This window comes from Lissotriton helveticus, chromosome 1_1, assembly GCF_964261635.1.
Source record: "Lissotriton helveticus chromosome 1_1, aLisHel1.1, whole genome shotgun sequence".
NCBI lineage: Eukaryota > Metazoa > Chordata > Amphibia > Caudata > Salamandridae > Lissotriton > Lissotriton helveticus.
This window is the reverse complement of record NC_136057.1, coordinates 104,215,994-104,235,272: the sequence shown is the minus strand read 5'-3', so window position 1 is coordinate 104,235,272 and position 19,279 is coordinate 104,215,994. Positions and strand designations below refer to the sequence as shown.

The window sequence follows — 19,279 nt, the reverse complement described above, 5'->3', positions numbered from 1 at the left end:
AGCTCGACCTTTAATTGACTTAACATGAGGGCAAGATGCAAGATGGATGCCGTTCACAAAATGGAGTTTAAGGGATGGGGACGGAAACTACGATTTTGGGGTGTTGGCAACCCTCGATTGTGACGCAAATACATAGGAATGATGTCCTAATTATTATCGGTTCTTAGATACCAAAATCGTCTTGGTGCGTTGAGGTTTTGTGACACGGGTATTGGACCTCGATATCGGGAGAACACCAGGGTCCGGATTTTTTGAGAACCACACTCTGAGGGCAGAGGGGCCTTTGTCCAGTCCATCGATGCATGTTTCGTTATTAGTTTCTTGGGACCCCTGAAACTCCCTGTTATTCAGTTTGGTCATGTCAAGCTGTAATGCAGTGCAGGCAGTTTTCAGGCCGTTGCTCCATGAATTATTTGCTTTCATAAAGATAATTTTTAGGGTCTTCCAAATATGTTACGCTTTTTTGCTGGCTGTTGAAATTCCATGAAGCCTGGTATAGCCATTGGGGTGAGCGACCAAGTTTCTTGCAGACATAACAAGTCCCCTGACTGCATGAATTCAAATGCTTCCTTATTATGTAGTGAGGCTTTTAGCCCGTAGACATTCCAGGAGATTACTTTGAGCAAGTTGCCTGGTTTATTGCTCAGGCAACCATTTCCTTGTGTGCTAGGAGCACGTGCGCTTTGTTTGAGCGGACTCAGGCAAAAACTGAATTGGGGTATATTGTCAAGGGGGTTTATCTCCGCTTTCTTGGCTTTAAAAGCCAAGAAAGCGGAGACAAAATTATCTGCCTATTACCTAGCTGTCGCTAACACCAGTTAGCGACAGCTAGTAGGAGATAGCGACCATCTTGGGCCCCACTTTGCATGTCAGTGATATTTATCACTAATGACATGCAAAGTGGGCTTGCCAAGATGTTAGCGACTGGAAACAGTCGCTAACATCGCTATCTCCTATTACCAACTTTTGAAGATATTCGCGCAAAGCGCGAATATCTACAAAAGCTAACACCTGCCCCTGAGCAGTTCTTAGCCATGTTATCCAATGGGAGGTGGATAACATGGCTAAGAGCATTAGCTCGATAATGCATGAATATCGCGGACTTTTCAGCGATATTCATGCATTGCGGCCGTTTTTTATCGCATTTGCGATAAACCTTGGTAATACCAAGGTTTATCTGCAGCAAAAATCGCTGCAACTTAGCGGTAAAATTTTCTCTCTAACCAAGCAATAGCGATAATTATCGCTATTGCTTGGTAATATGCCCCTGAATTTTTATGTTGGGGTATGCTGTTGTGCGAGGAACATAATTTGTCCGTTTTAGAATGGACTTTCTTGGGCGCAGTGTTGGATTTCCTCTTTTTAGCATAAATGGATATTTCTCTTCTTCTGCAGTGTGGACATTAATCCCCCAGTTTGCGAACCTTTCTTTTTCTTTCATAATTTTTTGTACAAATGAGCCGTCAGTCCATATTATTATCGTTGACTCTCTGGTTGTATTGTTGTCCAAGATTATAAATTGAACTTCGGTAAGGTCTTCACTGGAGATGGTAGAGAGCTCTGGGATATGATGAAAAATTTGCAGAATCTTGGACCTGTTTAATGCGTCCAGACTTCCCCGTGATGTGTATTCATGTGTAAAAATGATTATATTATTCTTCTCCTCTTTAAACCCTTGTGCTGGTTGGCTGGCCGCGAGTGAATATGCGGCAAATAGTCACTTTTTTGTTGGAGATACTTCGTGGTCGTTATTAGTTTCTTGGGACCCCTGAAACTCCCTGTTATTCACTGATATGGGTAATATCATTTCTCTGTCTAGTGCTGTCTGCTGAATGTTCCTATAGCTTTCTTCATGCTGTACCATATTCAGACTGCCTGTACAGACCAATGGCGGACTCACTTCTAATTTGTGTTGTGGCTGCTCTTCCTTGTTGTTGGCCGGTCCGTTCACAATTGGTTGGGGTATAGGATTATTTGGTATTATTTGATGTTTCACCAGGCTTCCCCTTTGAAAATCTGGGAAAAGTTTCTGTGGTTCCAGGTTCTTTTGTGTGGGCACTTGTATTGCAGGTGTTTTTTTGGGTCGAGCACCAATGGATTCTCTGGCGCCCAGTTGTAAGACCGTTGTGCTTTCTTTCTTGTTGTAAGTTTTTTGCCTGTTTTTTCAGACGTTTCTTCGCACTTCTCGAAAGGTTTTTACTTGGTTCTGTGGTATGCACTAATTTTGTTGCCCCACTGTTATTGCCATGTATGTTCTCATTAGTTATAGATTCCTCAAAAGATGTTGTGCTATGTCGGGAAACTGATGGTGACAGCAAAGCTAGTGAGCACAAAATTGGTTTACTGACTTGTATGTTCATTAATGTCGAAATAATTTCTGCTAAGCCGGTTTTTCCCTCTGGATTGTTTACAGTACTCACTCCAATTTCAGTTCACAGGGCTTGGTCGCCCCACTCACTGCTGCCGCTCCTGCCTGCCTTTGCCGCCTCCTGCCTGCAGATTCCTTCGCTCGCTGCCCGCTGCTCCTGGGAATTTCCCGCTGCCCGCTGCTCCTGGGAATTTCCCGCTGCTCCTGGGAATTGCCCGTTGCTTCTTGGAATTTCCCGCCGCTGCCTCCCTGCGGCCCCGCCCCCCTGTAATTCCATTCGCCGCCCCGCTCCCGCCACCCAGCTGCTCCTCCCTCCCGGCTCCTTACTTATGACGCCCCTAGAGCGACCATGCAGCGGACGCGCGCAGCGGATGGGCGCAGCGGGAGCGCCGATTGAGCGCCGAAGGTGCGCCAAAGGTAAGCCCGTCTGCGCCCGTCCGCGCCTGGCCCGCGCCCAGCGCCAGGACCCCTGGCCCTCCCTGCCAAGGCAAGACGACCCGACTGACCTACGACGCCGCCACTCTCAACGCACTCAATGCCGGCCAGACCCACGCATGCTGCCGAGCCACCCCGAGACGCACCCACGGACCCTTCACCTGCTGCACCTGCAAGTTCACCTGCCTCCAAACCTGCCCCGCACCCGCCAAGACAAACACCAGCAGCAACCACCTCAAGTGCATCCTGATCAACACCCGCTCCGTACACAGACACGTCGTGGAACTCTGGAACCTCCTCGACGCTACATCACCGGACGTCGCCTTCCTCACGGAAACCTGGATGAACGCCTCCTCTGCACCCGACATCGCCATCGCCATCTCGGACGGGTACAAGATCATCAGGAGGGACCGCATCAACCAGACCGGAGGTGGCATCGCCATCGTCCACAGGAACACCATCTGCATCACGACCGACGCCAACGACTCCTTCGCCGCAGCCGAACATCTCCACTTCCAGATTCACACCGACCCTAAGACGACCCTCATAGGCACCCTCGTCTACAGACCCCCGGGACCACGCACACAATTCAGTGAAGACATCACAGACTTCATCAGCCCGCACGCCCTCCCCTCCATTGACTACATCCTCCTCGGGGACCTCAACTTCCACCTGGAGAACAACAAGGACGGCAACACCACCGCCCTGCTGGAAAACCTCGCCAACCTCGGACTCAAGCAACTGGTCAACACCCCCACCCACTACGCCGCCCACATGCTTGATCCCGTCTTCTCTTCCAGCAAGTACATCACCTTCAGCCACGCCACCGGACTCCACTGGACCGACCACAGCTGCGTCCACTTCAGCTTCAAAAGATCCACGACCCACCACCACCCGCAACAGGTACCTCACAGGAATTGGAGCAAGATCACCGCAGACCAGCTCACCACCTCCCTCAGCCCGAGCCCACCCGCCAACACAACGGACCCCAACGAAGCAGCCCGCAACTTCACACAGTGGCTGACCGCCTGCGCCGACGACCTCGCGCCACTAAAGAACCCTCCCAGCAGACCCAGAAGCAAGAAGGCATCCTGGTTCACCGACGACCTCAAGGACTCCAAGAAGACCTGCCGCACCTTCGAGAAAGCCTGGCTCCTCGACCGGACCACCGACAACATGACCGCCCTCAAACACGCTACCCGCAAGCAACACCAGCTCATCCGCACCACCAAGAAGAAATCCCTCAAGGAACGACTGGACAACAACGCCCACGACAGCAAAGAGCTCTTCACTATCGTCAAGGAGTTCTCCAACACCAGCACCGGCACCAACGACATCACTCCGTCACAAGACCTCTGCGACTCCCTCGCCTCGTTCTTCCACCGCAAGATCGCCGACATCCACAACAGCTTCGCCGCCACACCCACGCACCCAACCGTCGAACCAACACCCCCCACCGCCACCCTTCGCACCTGGACCACGGTGACCACCGAAGACACAGCCCGCACGATGAACACCATCCACTCCGGATCACCGACCGACCCCTGCCACACCACGTCTTAAACAAGGCCGACTCCACCATCGCACCCCAACTCCGGAACATCATCAATGCCTCCTTCAACACCGCCACCTTCCCGGAGAGCTGGAAGCACGCCGAGATCAGCGCCCTCCTGAAGAAACCTACAGCAGACCCCACCGATCTCAAAAACCTCCGCCCCATCTCGCTCCTCCCTTTTCCTGCTAAAGTCATCGAGAAGATCGTCAACAGACAGCTGACCGCCTTCCTCGAGACGAACGGATCCCTCGACCCCTCGCAGTCCGGCTTCAGAGCCAACCACAGCACCGAGACCGCCCTCATCGCAGCCACCGACGACATCCGGACCCTGCTCGACAAGGGGGAAACAGTGGCCCTCATCCTCCTGGACCTCTCCGCTGCGTTCGATACGGTCTGCCACCGCACCCTAGTCCAGCGCCTCAGCAACATCGGTATCCAAGAGAAGGCACTGGAGTGGATCATCTCGTTCCTCGCCGGAAGAACACAAAGAGTCCGCCTCCCCCCGTTTCGCTCCGAGGCCACTGAAGTCATCTGCGGCGTCCCGCAAGGATCTTCACTCAGCCCCACCCTCTTCAACATCTACATGAAACCTCTCGCAGCCATCGCACGCCAGCACAACCTCAACATCATCTCTTACGCCGACGACACCCAGCTGATCCTCTCTCTCACCAGAGACCCCGACACCGCCAGAACCTGCCTACACGAAGGGATGAAAGACGTCGCCGAGTGGATGAAGGACAGCCGCCTGAAACTGAACTCGGACAAGACGGAAGTCCTCATCCTGGGTTCTTCGCCCTCCGCCTGGGACGACTCCTGGTGGCCCCCAGCCCTGGGCATCGCACCCAAGCCAACCGACCACGCACGCAACCTGGGCTTCATCCTGGACCCCTCCCTCTCGATGACCAGACAAGTCAACGCCGTCTCCTCATCGTGCTTCAACACCCTGCGTATGCTTCGCAAGATCTTCCGCTGGATCCCGACCGAGACCAGGAAGACTGTCACCCAGGCACTCGTCACCAGCCGACTTGACTACGGAAACGCCCTCTACGCCGGAACCACAGCCAAGCTACAGAAAAGACTCCAGATTTGTTGGAGTACAGTGTTGTAGAGTGGAGTGAAGGAAAACAGTGTCGTGGAGTGGGGGAGTAGAGTGCCGTTGAGAGGAATTGTTGGAGTACAGTTTCGTAGACTGGAGTGAAGGATCACAGTGTTGTAGAGTGGAGTGGGTGAGTAGAGTGCCGTAGGGAGGATTTGGTGGAGTACAGTGTCATAGTGTGTAGTGAAAGATCACAGTGTTGCAGAGTGGACTCCAGCGCATCCAGAACGTCTCCGCCCGACTCATCCTGGATGTCCCCCGACGCAGCCACATCTCCAGCCACCTGAGGAACCTGCACTGGCTCCCCGTCGACAAGAGGATCAACACGTTCCGGCTCCTCACCCACGCACACAAGTCTATCCACGACCTGGGCCCCAAGTACCTCAACGACCGCCTGACCTTCTACACGCCCACCCGCCAGCTACGGTCCACCAGCCTCGCCCTCGCAGCCGTACCACGCATCCGAAGAGCCACCGCCGGAGGAAGATCCTTCTCTTACCTGGCTGCTAAGACTTTGAACTCCCTCCCCATCCACCTTCGGCTGACCCAGGACCATCTCGCCTTCAGGAAACAACTCAAGACCTGGCTGCTCGAGCAGTAGCATACCCCTCCCCCCAAGCGCCTTGAGACCCTCCCGGGTGAGTAGTGCGCTATACAAATGGCATGATTGATTGATTGATTGATATGGGGGGTTTGTTACGCCTACCGGACTATTCGTACTATTTTGTGTGCCATGTTTTGCAGACCCTTCGTATATTCTTTGTAGGCTCTGAATCATAGTTCCTCTTGTCTATGCTTTAGTTCTATAATGATGGATGTTAGCACTTCATGCAGAGGGCAAAGTTTCTCTACAATTGGAAGGTATGAGCACCTGGCAGTTGGTTGCAGCCTCAACGACTCCATTTTTTCGTCTAAGAGGTTGATTTTAGTTTCGATGTTAATCATGGCTATTGCAAGAGCCTGTATAGTTTCCATTTGAGTTTTCAATTTTTGCGTTTGCCATGTGGTTGTTGCTAATGTAGAATTTATTGAGGATAGCAGAGAATTTTGGTTAAAACATCCATTGTGGGGTGTGCATTTTGTTTCGGTGGCAAATTCTGATTTCCTGAAAGACTATTCTCTTTCTGTTTCTCCTGCAGCAAGAGTGAATTTTGATCCAGAACAAAGCTTTGAATTATTGATGAACTTCGTATCAGGGCTGGGGACTGAGACAAATTATACTGGTTGTCCTTGCCCCAGCCTGTACATTTGTTTTAGCTTCTGCACGCATTTGTTGGCTGAGTCTATTTGTTTGCTCCAATGTTGGCGATATTTCCAAAACTTACAATTTTGCCTGACTTGTTTCCTCTCGTGGCCCTCTCGGCACTTCCATGTGCTCTAAAACCGATGAGATTTCCAATATTTCTTAATGTACTTGCCCCATTATATCTTGCTCTTTCTCCCCAAGCAAAGGAAGGTCTAAGACTAAGGCTTCAAGCCTTTTCTCCTGCGTGCCCGAACACTCTGGCTGTGTGAACACCATCCGTCTCACGACCAGCACCGACAACACCCTGACCAGCGCCGAACACCTGCATTTCCAGATCCACACCAACCCGAACACCACCCTCAGAGGCACCCTGATCTACCGTCCCCCTGGACCACGCACGCAATTCAGCGAGGACATCGCCGACTTCGTCAGCCCGCATGCCCTCCCCTCCGCTGACTACATCCTCCTGGGGGACCTGAACTTCCACCTGGAGAACAACAACGACCACAACACCAGCACCCTGCTCGACAACCTCGCCAACCTGGGACTCAAGCAACTGGTGTCCACCCCCACCCACCTCGCCGGACACACACTCGACGCCGTCTTCACATCCAGCACAGACATCGACTTCAGCCACGCCACAGAGCTTCAATGGACGGACCACAGCTGCGTCCACTTCACCTTCAAGAGAACGACGACCCACCACCACCAGCAACAGGCCGCCCGCAGAAGCTGGAACAAGATCACAGCAGACCAGCTCGTCACCTCCCTGAGCCAACACCCTCCTGCCAGCTCAGCAAACCCCAGCCAGGCCGCCGATAACATCACTAAGTGGATCAGCAACTGCGCGGACGAACTCGCCCCGCTGAGGACCCCGCCCAGCAGACCCGGCAGCAAGAAGGCCCCATGGTTCACCGACGAACTCAAGAGCTCCAAGAAGGACTGCCGAGCCCTCGAGAAAGCCTGGAAAAGGGACCCGACACCGGACAACAGGACCTCCTACAAACTGGCCACCCGGAAACACCACCAGCTGATCCGAGCCGCCAAGAAAACAGCATTCAAGGACCGGTTGGACAACAACGCACACAACAGCAAGGAACTCTTCAACATCGTGAAAGAGCTCTCCAACCCCAGCGCAGGAAACAACGACATCACCCCATCGCAAGACCTCTGCAACTCCCTCGCCTCATACTTCCACAACAAGATCACGGACATACACAGCAGTTTCAACAACCAACCAACGCACACCACGACCGACCAGCCACCCCCCCCCACCACCACCCTCCACGCCTGGACCCCGATCAGCACAGAAGACACCATCCGCACGATGAACTCCATCCACTCCGGATCACCAACCGACCCCTGCCCTCACCACGTCTTCAACAAGGCCGACGCTGTCATCGCACCCCACCTGCGAGACATCATCAACACATCCTTCGACACCGCCATCTTCCCCGAAAGCTGGAAACACGCCGAACTCAGCGCTCTACTCAAGAAACCAACAGCAGACCCCGCCGACCTCAAGAACTACCGCCCCATCTCGCTTCTCCCGTTTCCAGCCAAAGTCATCGAGAAGACCGTCAACAAGCAGATGGCCGCCTTCCTCGAGACGAACGGATCCCTCGACCCCTCACAGTCCGGCTTCAGAGCCAAACACAGCACCGAGACCGCCCTCATCGCCGCCACCGATGACATCCGAGCCCTGATGGACAATGGAGAAACAGCGGCCCTCATCCTCCTAGACCTCTCCGCGGCATTCGACAGGGTCTGCCACCGCACCCTAATACGGCGCCTCAGCAACATCGGAATTCAGGACAAGGCGCTGGAATGGATCATCTCCTTCCTCGACGGAAGAACACAGCGAGTCCGCCTACCACCGTACAAATCAGAGGCCTCCGAAGTCATCTGCGGCGTCCCCCAAGGATCATCACTGAGCCCCACCCTCTTCAACGTCTACATGAGCCCCCTCGCGGCCATCGTACGCAAACACCACCTCAGCATCATCTCCTACGCCGACGACACCCAGCTGATCCTCTCCCTGACCAACAACCCCGCCGCCGCCAGAGCCAACCTGCACGAAGGGATGAAAGAGGTAGCCGAGTGGATGACGACCAGCCACCTGAAACTGAACTCGGACAAGACGGAGGTCCTCATCCTGGGCTCTTCACCCTCCGCCTGGGACGACTCCTGGTGGCCTCCCGCCCTGGGCACCGCACCCAAACCGACAGACCATGCACGAAACCTGGGCTTCGTCCTGGACTCCTCCCTCTCCATGACCAGGCAAGTCAACAGCGTCTCCTCGGCGTGCTTCAACATCCTACGCATGCTACGGAAGATCTTCTGGTGGATCCCCACAGAGACCAGGAAGACCGTCACCCAGGCCCTCGTCACCAGCCGACTGGACTACGGCAACGCCCTCTACGCCGGGACCACCGCCACGCTCCAGAAGAGACTCCAGCGGATCCAAAACGCCTCGGCCAGACTCGTCCTCGACATCCCACGATCCAGCCACATCTCCGGTCATCTGAGAGACCTTCACTGGCTCCCCATCAACAAGAGAATCACCTTCCGCCTCCTCACCCACGCACACAAAGCCCTACACGACCAAGGCCCGAGCTACCTCAACAGCCGAGTCAACTTCTACGCTCCCAAACGCCACCTCCGATCAGCCAACCACGCCCTCGCCGCCGTCCCCCGCATCCGAAGAGCGACTACAGGAGGAAGGTCCTTCTCCTACCTGGCCGCCAAGACCTGGAACTCCCTCCCGTTCGACCTGCGCCTGACCCAAGACCACCTCTCCTTCAGGAAGAAGCTGAAGACCTGGCTGTTCGAGCAGTAGCGGCACCCCCCCTCCCCAGCGCCTTGAGACCCTACGGGTATGTAGCGCGCTTTATAAGTGTCACTGATTGATTGATTGATTGACTGCTTTAAAGACTTCAGAGTCTCCCAGCTCTAACCCGTCTTTCTCCATTCCAATGCTAATCCCATAGGGTAGCGGTGTCACACTGTCTGGACTCCCTGTTCTGCAATCCGGGCCATTAGCAGTTTGTGGTGTTGAGTGTACTAATGCCCTGCTGTATAACAAACTTTTTCTAGTTGATTTTGGGCAGGCATTGATGGCGCTAGCGTTGGCGTTGTTGGCGTTAGCATTGGCGTTGATGGCATAAAGAATTTGCAGATTGACTTATTTGTTAAATGTGGGTTTGAAGTTGATGATTGCACTGTGGCGGTAGATTCCAACCGCGCTCGCCCCTTTGTTGATGGCTTTGGTCTAGAGCCTGTACCATTTCCTGCACCGGTTGGTTTGCCAATACTGGGGACTGTTTTTAATTTACGAGTCTGACCGCGAGAGAGCCAGTGGTTTTATTTTCTAGTTTATTTAATTTATTTTTAATACTGCCTTCGCCGCCACCCTTTCCCTGATTCCTCCTCCTCTAGGTGGTAAGTGGGTGGCAAGTAATTATAAGCGTCTAAGGCACGGTAATGTGGACATCAATCCTCGGCAGTATATGACAGTATGTGACGGTATATTGCAGTGGGCATGGGCAGAATGAGTCCAAGAGCGCAGGCGCAAAATGCAAAAGAAAAAAAAAGTGGCGGCAGAAACAGAACAGGAGCAGGGCACACTGGGGCTCCACAGGCTGAACCCAACCTAGTTGGGGCAACTACGCGGGTGCTTCCGGGCACTACACGGGACTTTGTGTCCTCCAGTAGGGAGAGCACGCTCATTTTCCTGCACTCTCCCACTTATATAAACTTCTGGCGCTCCTGGCGCTCCACAAGTCCTGGCCCCAGCTCCTTGGAAATTGACAAAGCACGCTAAGTGCGCACCCGTGCCGCAGTTCACAAGCCCCCCTCGCAGCTCTCACCTCACCTCACCTCTGAAGCTCCGGAGTTAGCCTCCACCGCTGGCACTGCTGGCGACCTGCACTGCAACACGTACTATCCAGTCCGGGCCAGTCCGGTCCAATCCAGAAGGCAGTGGACGTGTAACGGCAGGGAAGGGGTGCCAGGCAGGTTGCGGGCTGCACACAGTGGGAAGCAGTGAGTAGCGGCAGGCGGGGGCGGTGCAAGCTGCAAACAAACTGACCGGCAAAGGCGGGCGTGGGCTACAACAGTGATGGCGTGTGACTCCTCCTCCTTCGATTTGCTTTAGCTCTGCCTTGGCAATGTTCCAAAGATGCTTCTGTGTAGAAGCTCAACGTTTCTCCACTGTTTCCGCACCCTGGAGGACTCACTCCTGACAAACAGTCAGCATTCTGCTGTATCAGGCTTTTTGCGGCAGTCAGCAAAAAGTCGCCCTCAGCACAGTCGCGGTTGGTTCCAGGGCTGATCCCGGGGCCAAGGGCTGCCGCGGCTCGGTTTACGGCTGATTTTTGGGTCGTTTTAGGCCGTTTTCGGCCGATACACACTTTCCGCGTCTCCTACAGTTCGCGGCTCCCGCGGCCCTTCCTCCTTGCATCAGTATGTCTCCGTCACCCGACAGCGGCTCTCTACTGGATCAGACTATTCCCACTCCAGCAAGTGCAACAGTAGGGAAAGTATTGGATAGCGTAACTGTAAAAATGACTATTCACACTCCAGCAAGTGCAACCGTAGGGAAAGCGTTGGATAGCGTAGGGGTTAAAATTACTATTTCCACTCCAGTGAGTGCAACAGTAGGGAAAGTGTTGGATAGTGTAGGGATTAAAATTACAATTCCCACTCCAGCAAGTGCAACCGTAGGGAAAGTGTTGGATAGCGTAGGGGTTAAAATTACTATTCCCACTCCAGTGAGTGAAACAGTAGGGAAAGTGTTGGATAGGGTAACTGTAAAAATGACTATTCCCACTCCAGCAACTGCAACAGTAGGGAAAGTATTGGATAGCGTAACTGTAAAAATTACTATTCCCACTCCAGCAAGTGCAACAGTAGGGAAAGTGTTGGATAGCATAGGGGTTAAAATTACTATTCCCACTCCCGAGAGTGCAACCGTAGAGAAAGTGTTGGATAGCGTAGGGGTTGAAATGACTATTCCCACTCCAGTGAGTGCAAAAGTAGGGAAAGTGTTGGATAGCGTTGGGGTTAAAATTACTATTCCCACTCCAGCAAGTGCAACAGTAGGGAAAGTATTGGATAGCGTAACTGTAAAAATGACTATTCACACTCCAGCAAGTGCAACCGTAGGGAAAGCGTTGGATAGCGTAGGGGTTAAAATTACTATTTCCACTCCAGTGAGTGCAACAGTAGGGAAAGTGTTGGATAGTGTAGGGATTAAAATTACAATTCCCACTCCAGCAAGTGCAACCGTAGGGAAAGTGTTGGATAGCGTAGGGGTTAAAATTACTATTCCCACTCCAGTGAGTGAAACAGTAGGGAAAGTGTTGGATAGAGTAACTGTAAAAATGACTATTCCCACTCCAGCAACTGCAACAGTAGGGAAAGTATTGGATAGCGTAACTGTAAAAATTACTATTCCCACTCCAGCAAGTGCAACAGTAGGGAAAGTGTTGGATAGCATAGGGGTTAAAATTACTATTCCCACTCTTGAGAGTGCAACCGTAGGGAAAGTGTTGGATAGCGTAGGGGTTGAAATGACTATTCCCACTCCAGTGAGTGCAAAAGTAGGGAAAGTGTTGGATAGCGTTGGGGTTAAAATTACTATTCCCACTCCAGAGAGTGCAACAGTAGGGAAAATGTTGGATGGCGTACATTTTAAACAATTATTATTTTAATATTTTAATAAAAATAACATTTGAAAAACTTCATTAAAAATAATTATGAATAAATATCAATACAATTAACGAAATGTTTATGTAATTAACATTAAATTACATCTCACCCTATTCCTCTATAAATACACTACAAATTATTACCAATTAAAAATTATTTAACAATAAGTAATTATTAAATAATAATTAATTTGAATTAATAATTACTTAATTATAATAAATGAGTTCCCACCCTATTCCCCTATAAACACACACCACGCTACACATATTTTTCTTTAAAAAATTAATATAATTAAAGATTAATCAATTAATAAAAATGAATGACCAATTCTTAATTAATAAACAATAATGTAATTGTCAATAACCATTAATACAATTATTAACTAATTATGTATCATTAATATACTTATTAATTAATAAAGCCATAAAAAAATAATTGGCAATTATTAATTAACAATACAGTAATAATAAATACAATTAAATAAAAACATTAATTACATAATTATAATTAATTTACTTCCCACCCTATTACCCTATAAACCCACAAACCGCAACAGAACTAAAACACAATATTTTATTAAAATTAATTTATATTTAATGAAAAATAATATTTAATTTAATTGAATTACTTCCTACCTTATTCCCCTATAAACCCACAACCCGCTCTAATACTAAAATGCAAATTTGTATTAAACTTAATTTATATTTACTAACAATTATTATTTAATATAATTAAATTACTTCCCACTCTCTTCCCCTATAAACCCACAGCCTGCTCTAATACTACAATGCAAAATTTTATTAAAATTAATTTATATTTAACAAAAATAATTATTTAATTTAATATAATTAAATTGCTTTCCACCCTATTCCCCTTTAAACCCACAACCCGCTCTAATACTAAAACGCAAAATCTACCTAAAAATATTTTAAGATTTTCTAAACATTTCATACACACAAAAAGTATTAAACGCATACATTTAAAATACATACTTAAATACATAACACTAATATAAATCTCGATATTATTTACAACTATATTTTTGCTAACATTATTACTTACATCGATATTAAATAAAACAATATTCCTTACCTTAAGGTCGATATTCTGGTCACCGATATTCTTGCTTTCGATATTCTGTATCATACAAAAAACTCGATATTAAGGTACGTCGATATATTGACTGTGCAACGCTTTTTCTTGGGGCAGGTGTGGGATATTACGTACCAAGTGGTATCAGAGAGATTATAATCTTCCCTGCAATGGTCATCTGCTTTACAAAAAATTTCAATATGAGGAGAGACTCTAAAAAGCAGCGGCGGGGCATATAGTGAGAGGAGAGAATGCAGATCGTCACTAACGTTATAGAACAGCACACAACTTTAGAGGCTATGTAGATACAGGGGAGACACCTGAAATGGGTTCTGCACCTCACATGAATGCAGTACACGAAAGCGCCTTCACACACAGACCAAACATCCTAGGAGGGTCCGAGGGGAGAAGGAGGGGCTCAGAAGGAACACAAACATAGAAGGAAGAGCTAGTAGGTGTTCAGGGACACGTTACTGGAAACTAACTACTCTAGTTAGTAGTGTCATGGACTGGTTGTGGGGACAGTAGTGCCCTACAACAAGCAGCTTTTACTCCACGGCTAAAAGAAAAGGTGTCAACCTTCTTCTGACTTTTTGCATTAAATGAAAATATTGGTCAGAAGGCACTTATAAATATGCTCAATACATCTAGCAAATGATGTAAAAATAACCCTTGACACAGCCCTTAAAGAGGTGGTCAATTCACAGGCATGTGTGCGCACCACCAATAGAGATAACATCTAATCCCGGCTTTACCACTTTACCTAAATATGATGGAAATAGACACCAAGTGGGTCATTAGGATGGCGGGCGAACTTAGTCTGCCCGCCATCCTATCGGTGATTGGGGCCGCCCGCCATAAGGGCGGGGCTCCCATGGGGGGTATTAGGATGCGCCCGCCACTGTGACGGGCGCATCCTGCATTTTTAGCATTGTAGTGGGCGGTGCTCTCAGCACGCCCGCCACAATGCTAAAAATGCACATATGCATTTGCATAAAAAAAGTGGCAGGCATCGTGCGGTACCTGCTGCGTTGTTTATGCAAATGCAGGGGGGTACAACAGGTTCCCCTCGTGTGCACCCCCCAGCTCTCCTTCACTCTGGGGGCCCACAGGGGGCCCCCAAAGTGAAGACCGCATGCCTTACCGTGGCGGCATCGCAGCCACGGAAAGGCTTCTGAAACAGACCATGTTAATATGGCTGGCGGTGTCTATTAGACACCGCCACCGTATTGGACCTTTTCCGCCCCGGTCACAAGGCGACCAGGGTGGAAAAGCGTCGGGCGGTCTTTCCGTCTGCCGCGGTCCCCCCGCCATCCTAATATGGCGGGGGTCATTTAGGTGTGGATGGTGGGCAGATTGCCCCCGCCAGGCCGGCGGTGGCTACCGCCAGCCTGGCGGGGGCAATCCGCCCGCCATCCTAATGACCCCCCAAATGTTACTTCTTGACAGGGCCACTATACAGGTCATTATCCAGGGGTTGTATTCCCTCGGCCTCTCCATCACAATCTCCACCATCCCATGTGTGGTTTAATGCACTTGGAAACAGTGCAACCAGGAGACTCTGTATTTAACCCTGACCTACAATTTGTGAAATAGTGAGCTTCAGGAATCACTAAGTACATTTATGCCTCTCCCCCATTTATGTCCAAGATTGGAGGTATTTACAACCATCCTAAAGTTGTAAGTAAAACTGTGCTTTTAAAAATGGGCCTAGATTGTGGTGATGCGTCTTTAACTAAAGATTCCTTCCAGCGGATCCTGGAATGTTGTTGTTGATGAGTTGCCAGGAGTGTTCCCGGCAGTTACGTTCCTGGTGCAGTTGGGTGAGTGGTGAATAAATCTTACACTTAGCCTACCGATGACACAAGAGTTTGATTACCACATAGACATTGCCTCTGGGGGGTACACAGCACCTACTCTCATGGACTATTCACCAGAATGTAACGTGGCCAAGTAATAACCTTTTGGAAAAAGTAGTTCTGCGTTCATCAGACTTAAACTGTTTAGAAGTAGGCAAATCCTACTCTTTCTGTGCCTCTGTCCACTGATCTGACAATGTATTCACCTTGAAGGAGCCTGGATGGAAGAAATAAACATAAAAGGCACGTTCCCAGCACAAACCACCAGCATGGATTTCATTCACTCGTTCAGAGCTGCTTAACTGCAGGCCTCCGCACTCCATATCAGCATCTCTAAAGGCAAACACTTTTGAAGCAAAGCTAGGGAGAGAGCCCGTATGATCCTGTACAGCCTAGGCCGCTCACTAGAAAACAACGACGAAGGACAGGACTCTAATAGGATAAACAGATCCATCTCAAATATGAGGTCAACGTATTATTCATCGCCTTAATGGTGCAAAAGTCACTCTGGAATTAAATCAATACTATTCGCATAATCAATGTTCAATTAACCCCTTCCACGCTCATGACGAGCTGGGCTCGTCATGGTGTAGCCTCCTCGCACGCTCATGACGAGCCCAGCTCGTCATGAATAATGGAAAATGGGGGATCCCAGCACCGGGGGGGAAAACGCATAGCAGCCAAGTGGTTAAGAATAGAGACATTGCTGTGCTGCAATGAAAGAAATCACCGGCAACAATAGCTATTCTCCCAACAAAATTTACTTATTTCAAGTTTGGTTTGCATATTTTACAAGAAGGAGATAAAGCGACAACGGATAGACAACATTATAAAGCTTACCAATTTGTCTTATAAAGGTCACTGGTACTTTTATAACAACGCAAAGGTTAAGGAAAAGAAGAAGTATCAAGGTAGACAGTGTATCCGCAATGGCGGACAATAAACCCTTATTAATAGTGACCACATAACAACCGTCTCCAGGTAGGAGCGCCTAATTACAAAAGACCTGCAATTATGGTGAACGACTACATCGCATCAAACTGTGACTATGACATTGGTCTATCAAAACATTTGAGTTCTGTGTTTGTTCTTCTTGTTAGGTCTTGATCCTGAAAGATATAGGTCGATGGGTTTCGGGCTTGTGCTTTATGCACGCTTCAGGACTTCGCGTAATGAATGTCACCCAAACATTGCACCATGTTGAGGAGGTGACTGGCGTGAGAGTTGGTCGCGTAAAATGGAGCGCCACCATAAAAGAAATGTTCGAAGAAGCACTGGAGTTACCAGCTTCTCAAAAGGGCATGTCCTCTGTTTAGATAGCTGTCCAGAGGGCCAGAGACCTGAGTGGGGCCATCAATGTAAGCAATGGCCCGTAGCCGCCATGGCTAATTTGTAACTCCTGAGTCAGTTTGATTGTGTGAAGGCGGCAAAGAATTGTAGTATGCTGATATGGTTGGGTTGGGTTGCGAACACGATCCACAAACGGGCATGTGGACACTCACTTCGGGATCCTTAGTGCCCGGCAGCTCCTGCCACCCAACACCAAACAAGCAGGACTTTTATAGCTGAGCTCTGTGCGCTCTCCAGGCTGTTCAAGTTGTGCTGGCATCACTGAGCTGCACTAGATATGTGCGGGCAATGGAGCAGCCCACCCGAGGGTCCGACAAACCTGGATGTTCCTGGTGACAAAGAGTAATTATTTTTAAGATTACGGTGAGGTTGTTACCTGTACTTCTGGAATGCAGTATTTTCTTGGAAACCTAAAAAAAAAAGGTAAACACTAGCTACAGTATGATTGCCGTTAATAAAAATGTTACATCTGATAGCACAGGAAGCATTTACACATTCTCTCTTTTTGCAAAATATGCTCAACTGATCTTATACTCTCTACAGCCCATCCTATAATGTGAAAAGCGTATTTTATATGTTGTTTAATTCTTTCTTTAAAGTATTGGCAGGAACGACGCGCCACGCCACGCCACGCCACGCCATACTGAAACTGCAGGCTTGGAGTGATGGACAACGCGATGTAATACATGCGGAACCCGTTCACTAAAGTTAATGTCTCCCGTGCATCTACAACGTGATGAAATCACTGCTTATTAGAACATTGGAATGTTGGGAGCTCCATTGCAGACAATGGAGTGCTCCCTGCTTCTACGGGCCGGTAAAGGCCCGCAGAGCAACATTCCAATGTTCTACAAAGGCTTCTTGAAGTTCGAGGGGATTTCCATCCCCTCGAGCTTCGAGAACCCTTTGTTTAATTTGTTAGAACATTCTGCCCTCTAGTGGCAGAATGTTCTAATAGCCTTATAGCTCTTCGTAGCAGGGCTATACGGCTATTAAAGTCCCGCTGTTTCGTTAAAGTCCCTCGCCTTTGGCTCGGGCCTTTAACGATTCAGCGGGCCTTTAATAGCCGGTATAGCCCGCTCCTTTTTACGTACAAAGGAAATAACATGAGTTGTATTTTTTTATATTAAAGCTGTTATGTGGAATTTCTTTCTTGGTGGTATATATGTATAATTAAAAAAATCTTTGTAGATGTGATTGAGTAGAGTGGATTGAATTGTGGCTTTACCTATTTGGTGATACTTTTGATTCCAAGAGGATATTTTATTTTCTACTCTTCAATAAAGACCAGATCTCCAGAGGACAGCGGACCTGTCCAGAAAACCTCTAACTTCAAGGATTTCAAATGATTGAACTCTGAAGTCCCGTAGTCTGACCTTCTCAACTCTCAACCCACCTCCAGGCCTGGCCACCGTGACTATAAACCTGTCGATTTATAAAGATGTGTTTTCTTCTTGGTTTCAGTGTCTAAAAGATTTCAGCCAAGTATGGTTATGGTATACCTCTCTTGGAGTTCACAGGCCTAAGGGTTCGTCCCTGGTATATAGAACGGATGACAGAGGACGTCCCCGCCCAGTGCCCCAGGTGATCTGAATGGCGTCTGAGTTAAACCCATTTACGTAAACTCAGGCCATAGGCTGTGTGTCCAGCAGTTTCCTATGTGATCTCAAACTCCCTGACATACCAAGGCGCCTACACGCCTCGATCATAAAAGACTGTTCCAGGGAGTCAAATGCCTTATCGGCATCATCAGCCTTCATGTGTGTGTTTTCCAAATGCAGTACTGCGAATACCGTCCGTAGATGAACCACTGTGGGTTTATGTGGGGCAAATCCCAACTGTAACGGGGAGACAATTCTCTCTCGTAGGAGGGATAGCCGAGTCGCATCACCTCAGGCAGGAATTTATTTATAAGCTTTGTAAAACTCTACACCTGACCTTCAGATCCCGGAGCCAATGATCTGTTGCCCAGAGATCGATGGCTTATGACTGGATTTGAGAGCAAATTAATATAGCACTGAAAAACTAGTTCAGGAAAGAAGTGTCCTGGCGCTAGTATGAGCACATAAGTATCAAAATCACACAGCCCTTGAACATGAACAGAAGGTTTTGATTTGTTTCCTGAAAGAACTCATGTTTTCTTGGGCGCACGGGGCAGGTGGGAGGGCATTCCATTCCAGGTACCTGCAGTCAACACAGGCGGAGAGCAGCCATCTATTCTGATTTTTATAAACTTAGAGACTTTACGCAGCAAAGCATGATGGGCTCTCACCACTTGGCCAGCTGATACCAGGCAAAAGGCGAGGACGTATAAGAATGAATCCCCTGATTGTAGAGCGTTTATGACATAAAGTGCTTTATATTGACATCTTTTTAGGACAGGAAGCGGTTGCAATTTGACCAGTTTGTTGGAGATCGACCTTGATTTTATTAACCTCAGAACCAGCCCAACTGCTGTCTTTGTAGCAGCAACAATCTATGTAGGTGATATTCAGATAAGCCTACATATAAGGTGATGCAGGAATCCATTCTCGATAGGATCAGAACCAGTACCAGGTCCTTCCTA

The 19,279-nt window shown here is 49.0% G+C and overlaps 1 protein-coding gene across 1 annotated transcript in view; it reads left to right on the top strand.

Annotated features, from left to right (window-relative positions):
* LOC144759149 (uncharacterized) overlaps positions 1–16,679 on the top strand; it is a 51,371-nt gene extending 34,692 nt beyond the window's left edge. Inside the window, exon 2 of the mRNA XM_078646470.1 lies at positions 16,464–16,679. Within this exon, the coding sequence (XP_078502596.1) occupies positions 16,464–16,679 (216 nt within the window). The remainder of the gene's footprint in view (positions 1–16,463) is intronic.
* Positions 16,680–19,279: the final 2,600 nt, after the last annotated feature.